This window comes from Salvia hispanica, chromosome 2, assembly GCF_029641045.1.
Source record: "Salvia hispanica isolate PSC_SH4W2 chromosome 2, Shi_PSC_v1, whole genome shotgun sequence".
Classification (NCBI taxonomy): Eukaryota; Viridiplantae; Streptophyta; class Magnoliopsida; order Lamiales; family Lamiaceae; genus Salvia; species Salvia hispanica.
This window is the reverse complement of record NC_142693.1, coordinates 53,338,067-53,347,273: the sequence shown is the minus strand read 5'-3', so window position 1 is coordinate 53,347,273 and position 9,207 is coordinate 53,338,067. Positions and strand designations below refer to the sequence as shown.

General features: G+C 34.5%; 1 protein-coding gene across 7 annotated transcripts; it reads left to right on the top strand.

Annotated features, from left to right (window-relative positions):
* Positions 1-2,763: 2,763 nt before the first annotated feature.
* On the top strand, positions 2,764-9,207 carry LOC148932632 (protein NPGR2-like). Of its 7 annotated transcripts, none has more exons than XR_016135795.1 (7): positions 2,764-3,074; positions 3,392-3,644; positions 4,010-4,262; positions 4,811-6,024; positions 7,449-7,602; positions 8,528-8,911; positions 9,119-9,207. XR_016135795.1 is itself a non-coding variant. In XM_089065696.1 (7 exons), exons 3-7 carry the CDS (start codon positions 3,420-3,422, stop codon positions 8,845-8,847), a joined length of 2,166 nt encoding a protein of 721 aa, XP_088921822.1. In that variant the 5' UTR covers positions 2,764-3,074; positions 3,174-3,240; positions 3,392-3,419; the 3' UTR covers positions 8,848-9,056. The 7 variants fall into 7 exon arrangements, 6 of the variants coding, with proteins under 6 accessions (XP_088921822.1, XP_088921821.1, XP_088921824.1 ...); XM_089065696.1 differs by lacking the exon at positions 9,119-9,207 and adding an exon at positions 3,174-3,240 and having other exon boundaries at positions 8,528-9,056; XM_089065695.1 differs by lacking the exon at positions 9,119-9,207 and adding an exon at positions 3,174-3,245 and having other exon boundaries at positions 8,528-9,056.

The window sequence follows — 9,207 nt, the reverse complement described above, 5'->3', positions numbered from 1 at the left end:
GAAACTTAAATAAAGAGTCCATTAATTTCAAGCTCGTCTTAATTAAATATGACTCAGCCCAATACAATTTTAAATTTGGCCCATCTTCGAAATAAATCTAGGCCTAGCAGATCAAATAAAACTTTCAGCCCAACTTAAAAGAATTATCCCAAACAGAAAATAAAACTTCCAACATAACCCTTCAACTGAGAGTACCCGACAACTTCAAGTGAACGAAATCCCAAAAATATGGGTATCACTAAAAAGTTATTCCCTCAGTTCCCGAATAATCCGTACTATTAAAATAGAGACATTTAGGACGATCCAAATTTTGATGCATAATTGATAAAATAGGAGAAATGGTAAGAAAAAGTATTGGTGTATGTTATAGGAGAATGATGCTCACTCACTAGAGAAAGAAAAAAGTTACAAAAAAATAGAAGTGTGCTATTTTTATTGGTAGGACCAAAATGAAAAGAGTCTTTGCATTTATGAAATTGGGGGAATATGTATTTTGTCATTTTGGGACGTACACATTTACTTTTTTGGCAATTTAGATAAGTGGACTGTTAAATTCTCCAATTCTTTGTCACACATCGGCTTAGTGATGATCTTAGCTCCTCTATATAAGTGTGGATAACTCTCCCTTATAAGGCCTTTTAAGGGGTGAGTGACTCATTTCTAATATGGACTTCACACTCGAAAACTTGAGTTATTGGCAAACGAAAGTTGGAATTATGCTGAATTTCAAAACTTACAAAGTTGGTGTTTCAGATAATGAAGTCTAATTTAAAGTAAACTAAATCATTTACTAAAAAATATCAAACCAAAGTATAATATCTCATGGACCAAACTAAGACAATTGCGCTTAAGAATACAAACAAAAACATCTGAGAACAAAAGAAAAGTCATACTACTACAATAGTATATAAGATCAAGAGGAAGAGACTGAATGCAGTTGATGATTACATCATTTTCCAGTGAGTACGTACAAGTTAGATATGTGTCAAGAGGTCACATATTATAACAAGTTAGATATATGTCAAGAGGTAACATTAATATGTTTAAATGAAATTCTTGTTTGAATTAAACAGGTTGAAAAGTTTAAGCTGAACTAAGGAGTAACTAAGAATTCCTCAAGAAGCAATAACCTACCATATATTTCAAATCTAAGTTATTTGCATTCTTTTTTGTTTTAGCACAAAAACATGGAAAAAATGGGTTGAAATAAGTTGTGGCTAATTTTAGAACAGGCATTGTTGGGGCACGTGATTTTGAAAAAATAAATAAAATATTTCCACTTCACAAAAATTTATTAAAAACTAATAGTATTATAACACGGATTAAGATATTTTCAAAAAATAAATTTAAACTTAAATTAATTAAATGAAATTAGAAACAATATCATTATATGAAAATGTACATAATAAATGGAGTATACAGTTTGAAAATTTTGTTTGCAACTAGGGTTGGCACGGTACGGTATACCGCACCGAGAATGCCATACCGCATACCGTACCGCAAATTGCGGTATGACTAAATGCCATATCTATACCTTACCGAATTTTTCGGTATACCGCATTACGGTATACCGAAAATTCGGTATGTTAATATTTGAAAACCTTTACCTTACCGACATTTCGGTATGTCGTACCGTGTTGCGGTATACCGCGGTATACCGCAAATCATACCTGTTTGATGTATAAAATATTGAAGAATTGAGATTTAGAATTAGGGCAGAATAATGAATTAATGATGGCTGCTACTGCTTTACGAATTATGCCTCTAATCTTTCTTTAGTTTTAAAAATATAAATATTATAATTTTATAAACAATATATATATTAAAAAAATATATTTATGAACGGTATATACCGCAAAATTACGGTATATACTGTAATTTGCAGTGCATACCGTAATTGCGGTATGATGCGGTATACCGCGGTATATGCAAAATCCATACCTTTACCGTACCTTAATCTAACGGTAAGGTATCATACCGTACCAAAAAATGCGGTATACCGAAAATTCGATATTTTCGGTATTTTTTTGGTATGGTAAGTGCGATATTTCGGTATGTTTTGCCAGCCCTATTTGCAACAATAAAAAAAGATGATACTAGTATTTTATAGAGACTAAAACGGAGATTTAAATAGAAACTTCATGGCTACAGTTTAAAAAAAATAAAATATAAAATAACTAAAATATCCTGAATTCGTTAAAAAATATCATAATTAAAAACACAAATAATAAGTATCATAAATAAGAACACAAATAATGTTGTAAAACAGAGAGAATACAATATAGAAAACTAGTACTACTTCAGAAATGACACATTTGATTGGTATTTATAGAAGATCTAGTGGTGTTTGTTTGCATTCTTCTTGCATGACATTTTGTGTGTCTAATGTCAATAATTATAAATTAAATCAATAATAATTTTCTCACACGTTTTTGACTTTTCAAATCATATTATTCAATAATTACAAAATTTAAACCATCGAATAAGTCTTTTCCAAATGTATGATATGAAACGTGTCCAATATCTAACGTACAATAATCATAATGAGAATTAATTTTTTTAACTCCATCAAATGCAATGCATTATATAACATGTACCATGAATAAATTTTACTCCATGTAAATATAAATGAATTAATGTGGCCCTAGAATTAGGCGACGTTGTTTTTTTTTTTTTTGAATTAATTATAAAATGTGGCCCTTGAATTAGGCGACGTTGTTAACCAAACAGGCCCACTTTGTAGAAGTCTCTATTCTTCCTAAAATCCAGTCTTCTACTTTTGTTTCTTCTTTCAGAAATCGAAAATAAACATTAAAAAATCATTAACTGCTGCGTTAATTGCTGCTTTCTCACGCTTTTCCTCAAAATCAGTTCCTTCAGTCCATCTGTGAAGAAAGCGAAAGGTTTCGCTCTCTTGTTTTGCAAATCAAAGTAAAGGAGAGTGATTGTTGAAGTTGTATGGTTTTGATCATCTCAAATTCTCTTTCATTTCGTCTTTTTTCTTAAAATTATTTGGGATATTTGATGTTGCCGTCTAATTTCACATGTGCTTCTTCTTCTTCCGATAGCGAAAGGTCGGTCGCTCACATAACTTTTCCTCTTTCAATTTTTACCCTTTTTTTTATTGTGTGGTTTGGTTTTTCCAACTTAATTTGCTATTTTTCTGTAAATAGATAGATGATCATTGGTAATGCTGAACTTGTGGAATTAGTTTAGGGGAATTTTTATGGATCTACTTAGGTATGGTAAGGTTTCTGGTTTGATTACTATTTGACTCACTTGTTTATGTTTCTCTGCTAATTTTGCAGTGTGAGTAATTGATATTACTAGAATTCTTTCCTGCAGCTTGTGTTCATGAATTTGCTCTGAGTTTAATTTTATTCTTGTTCAGATTCCCTAGGCTAGGGAGTTGATACGTTATGAGGAATGAGAAGCAGATTGGAGTAAGGCTGGGAAAGACAATGCAGTGTCTTTGCTCCGGGGAGCAGTTACGCGCAGTTGAAATGGTCACATCTTCTTCACCCAAGGATAGTTCGGCTAGTGTGCATTCATCGCAGCCTGGGGAAGCCGAAAGGAAGCCTGATACCGGCAACATCGAAGAAGCTGAGACATCACTGCGAGAAAGTGGTTCTTTAAACTATGAGGTCTTTCTCTAGTAATCTTTTGATGCAAATGTTTATACATTGACTGCTTAGAAAATTTTCTTATGGATTTACTGGAGATAAAAACCACATAATTAGCGCATTCCTTCTTTATTCTAGTCAACTATCTAAACAAGGTAAATAAAGATTATTTAAATCAATTATTTAGATAATTATGGTAACAACATAAGGAAAGATTTCATGAGATCTTCTCCGTCCAGTAACCTATCGATCTCTAACACCCTCTTTATTTCTTTGGCTGAGGTTTATCAAAGTTAGACCAATTCTTTGAGGATTGTCACTGACTCGGTGTGCTACTTAAAAATAAATACTTCATTTGCAACTTGACGATGTGCTTTCTTCTACAGGAAGCCAGAGCATTGTTAGGGAGGTACGAATATCAAAAGGGAAACATAGAAGCAGCCTTACATGTGTTCGAAGGGATTGATATAGCTGCTATAACTCCAAAGATTAAAATCACGCTTTCAGTAAATGGAGAAACTAATAGGAGACGATCACAGAACTATGCAGCCCCTCCCATGTCAATACATGCAGTTAGTTTGCTTTTTGAAGCAGTCTTTCTAAAGGCAAAATCATTACAAGCACTTGGGAGGTATAAAGGTATATCATCCATTTCTTTTTGTTTGATCACATGTAGTATCCTGGAAATAATGGTCTATTATTGAACTCTTTTGAAAATTATTTGGTGTTTTCATTGATTTGGTTCAGTTAGAACTCATCTGGTATGATGTATGCCATTTTCAGTACCAATCATGAGATGTGAATTTGCAGAATATTTTGAATTAAAAGGCAGTGCCATACTGCTAATAAAAGAGACCGGAGCTGTCAACTTTTAAATTATTTCCCTAACTGTTCCTCAGATTTATTCTTCTTTCATCTGTATGTGAAGAACTATCACTTTTTGTGTTCATCTATTTGCTCAGTTAGTTTCTTAAGATATTTTCTGGAGTCTCTTTCTTTGTACATATCAGTATATCTATTAACCTTTCAATAGTGTTATTTTCTATGATGTGTTCTGGCAATTTCAGTCCATATAATTGTTGTTACTATTGTAGGTGGATGAAAAATTGTGGAGATAAAATCATTTTTCAAGCTTTTTATCAGCTTATTGTGAATAATAATCTGAATATTTCCAATTATCTTTGCAGAAGCTGCTCAATCATGCTCAGTTATTCTGGACATTGTTGAATCATCATTACCAACTGCCTTGCCTGAAAACTTTGGTGCTGACTGTAAATTGCAGGAGACTCTAAATAAGGCCGTCGAGTTGCTTCCTGAATTGTGGAAACTTGTTGATTCTCCCCGAGATGCAGTCTTGTCATACCGTCGGGCCCTTCTTAATCACTGGAACCTAGATGCACAAACTACAGCTAAGATCCAAAAAGAGTTTGCCGTTTTCCTTTTGTACAGTGGAATTGAAGCCATTGCCCCAAACTTGAGGCATCAAATGGAGAATGCATTTATACCAAAAAACAATATTGAAGAAGCCATTCTTCTTTTGATGATTCTTTTGAGAAAAGTTTCACTGAAGAGGATTGAGTGGGATCCTTCAATTTTAGATCATCTTTCATATGCATTATCTATGTCTGGTGGACTAGAGGCTTTAGCTAATCAAATCGAAGAACTCCTTCCTGGAGTTATAGACCGAAAGGAACGGTATCATATTTTAGCTCTCTGTTATCATGGAAAAGGTGATGACACGGGGGCCTTGAATTTATGGAAGAAAGTGTTGAAAACTCAAGTGGATTCGACCTATTTGTCAGTTTTGTTGTTCATTTCAAAGATATGTGGGGGGAATCCTAAGTCTGCTGGTGAAGGGATTAATTTTTCTCAGATTGCAATTGACAACTTACATAGAGGATGCGATCAGTTGATGGGTGTTGCCGAATGCATGTTGGGCATCTCACTGTCAACATATTCTCGGTCTGTTGCAACTGACACTGAGAGATTTCAAAAGCAGTCCAAGGCACTTGAATCCCTGGAAATAGCTGGAAGAGTTACAAAATTGAAGGACCCTTTCATCATTTACCATTTATCCCTAGAATATGCTGAGCAGAGAAAACTGGATGCAGCACTACATCATGCAAAAAACTTGCTTAAATTGGAAAGTGGGTCTAATATTAGAGGATGGATCTTGTTGGCTCGAATACTATCTGCTCAAAAATCTTTTTCCAATGCTGAAACTATCATTAATGCGGCTTTAGAGCAGACTGGAATATGGGATCAGGGAGAACTGTTGAGAAGTAAAGCTAAGCTCCAGCTTGCTCAGGGTCTAGTGAAGGAGGCAATTGAAACTTCTTCTCAGTTGCTTGCTGTCCTTCAGGTTCAACTTAAAAGTGTTGGGTTAGGGAAGAAGCTTAAGGTATGTATTGCTAGTTCCTTGTTCGGCATACATGTGACAAATTTAATGGTTCTTGTACTAGTACTATATTTTATTTGTGAATGATTGAAATGATGGTTTATGGGATTAATGTTGCATAATGGGTTTATACATGTAATTAGTTTGCTGCAAAAAAGGATGTATACTACCATGAATTATTTTAACTATTTATTTTTAAAGCTTTTAAGAGCTTTGATACCATGCTTAAGTCCATGAATAAAGCTGTTTCTTCTGATCGATTGACTAAAGAGTATATTCAACTCATATATGGAGCTCAATTACTTTTAAGTTAGTTTTAGGTCCAACAGTGCCCTATCTGGATTCTCCTGCTGTGATGATGGTCAACTTGACTTTGATGTACACGATATTTTCCTTGACTTTTTAAGGACTATAGGCGGGAGTTTAAATAGTCTGAAGAGAATTGTGTAAAATAAATACCTTTTCCAACTGGTGTCTTCTTAAATCCAAAGGATCTTTTGGTAGGTGTTTGCTCCCGATTCAATCAGTGGATTGATTTTATTATAGATACATGAGGATTGTAATTGTTGGTGGATAGGTAAAAAATGCACAATCTGGTTATTAAGGTAGTTTTTGTAATGTTGGGACTTGGGAGAGAATTTTGGTACAACCTGTTAGAGATTATTTGTTCATATAGGATATCTACTTGTCCATCTGATATAAGTTGTTGTCAATCCCATATTAATACATTTAGTGACCTTGTTCTTAATTCTTGAGTTTTATAAACCAATATGACACTCTTAACTATTTATTGAGAAAATATGTCCTATTGTAGGATATCTAATTGACAAATTGTGTTAGATGATACGAAGTGTCATCTCTGTATCATCTCAAAAAAATATATAATCTCCATATTATAATACCTAATTCTAAGCCCTTAGTTTTTCGTCATTCTAAAACCATTCATTAAGAACCACCCCATTGCCTGTCTAATCTTATAGTGCTGTGGCGTCAAATAAGTAGCACCCATTTTGATCTGCATATTCAGCATGTTTGCAGTAGCTTTGTTCTCGTCTCTATCGACAAGTAGGTGTGTCATACTTCTGAATTCAGATATATCATATTGTGCCAATTCACCTGCTTTGTCAAAGATCAGATAATAATACAATCTTCATTACAGTGGCCATGTTTTATGAAAATTGGAACTGTGGAGATTAGTACGTTTGAATTTGATTATGCTTTATTGTGATCCTTCTGCTTTAAACTTATATTATCAGGGCGATTTAGACTTTTATCTTTTTTTTTGTTTATAGAATGATTTGGAGTTATCATTGGCGTACGTGTCACGAATTTCTTTTTTTTGTACACATGCGCATGCTAATTATCTTACCCTTCCATAGCTGGTCCATGGGTTGTTTAATGATAGCCCTTCTTTACTGAAATGGCAGGAGAACCACAACCATATCAAGAACTTAGAGCTGGATACATGGCTTGGTTTGGCTTCCATCTACATTAAATTGTCTCGGTGGCATGATGCTGAGCTCTGTATTTCAAAATCTGAAACCATTACTGCCTTTTCTGCCTCTAGATGGCATGCCACTGGTAATCATGCTTGGTCTTTTATTCATGTTAAAATGCTTTTTATTTACAATTTGAGTTTTACTGTTTCTTATTATCTTAAACTCCGTGGAACAACATACTAATACCCACTATCAAACAGAGAACATAGAAAAGAACAAGTCAGGCTTTTCTCCGACAAGTAATGGAACCTTTTATTGTGAGCAGTTAATGTGAAAACCATTTCCCTGTATATTTGATATGTTCATAGTTTCAGTATCAATAGATGGCAGTATATTTGTTACAGTAGTTGTTATTTTTCTAATTGATGGCAGTATACACTTTCGTTCATATGATTTTGTATCATAGATTCATAAAACCCTGTTCCTGGTTGACCAGAGTTTATGGGTCAACATCGACCTTTATAAATAGCTAGATATCTACAGAGATGGGTTTTCTCTCTCTTTGTTATCCTTTTTGGAAATAATAGGTCTTTTCCTTTTCCTTAAAGCATGGAACAGGACAAGCGACTGTCTGATGTCAGATTGAGAGCGGCCACCTTTTGATGATCACGAAGTGCTAGTTAGCTTTAGAAGTGTCTATAAAAGGTGTTCATGAAAGGAAGCTATATTCACTAATTTTTCTTGGTGAAGCTACTTCCCTTTTGCAATATGAAATGGGAAGCTGTGCAGGATAATAACTGGTTCTATGGTCATGGAGGAAAATAGTTCCAATTTTTTTTAAGTAACTTTGAATTTGTTATTTGGTGTCAAATAATAGCTGTTTAGACATTAAGGACCTCGTGATTTGAGTGGATTTTCTTGAATTGAAGTGAAATGGTTTAAGTGGCTCTATTTCCACATCAGCGTATTATACTAGCGACTTGGTTAGAGTTTTGTGTGCTTCATTCTATTAGGGGGCGTTTATTTCCACCTAATGTTATGAGACTCATTTTGGATGTTAAATGCAGGATTGCTTCAAGAAGCGAAGGGCGACGAGAAAGAGGCACTGAAGGCATACTCGCTCGCCCTGGAAATTGACCCAACTCATGTCCCAAGTCTAGTCTCCAAGGCTAAGGTTCTGAGTGGTAGCAGTTGCAGTTCCCAGGCTATCATAAGAAGCTTTCTGACGGAAGCTCTACGACTAGATCATACGAATGCCTCAGCCTGGCATCAGTTGGGCCTCCTTCACAAGGATGGTGAAGATAGTTTATCAGCTTTGGAAGCTGCTGAATGTTTCGAAGCTGCTGCTGTCCTCCAAGAGACAGAACCTGTTGAGCCATTCCGATGACTCCGTTCCCTATCTGTGATCATCATTTTTATACTGTTGTCTGTGCCATTTAGAGGAGAAAAAGGTACGAGATTTTGGGTCTTAATAGTTTTCCATTTTCTGCAATGTGATTGTGATGTAGGCAATGAGAAATTCACTTTTTGTTTGATCATGTAGATTGAGATTTTATTTGTTTATCTTCATTTTTTATGATTTTTTTTTTTTTGTGATTCTTGCGCTATAACTAACCTAGGATTTCATTCTGTATGTGTTACTGATTTTTGTTATGCAGAGTGAGTCAGTGACGTCAAATCGGTTTTCATGTGGTAAAGGCTCTGCCATTATACTTGTAATTGAAAAATCAAATGATTTTGGTTGGTT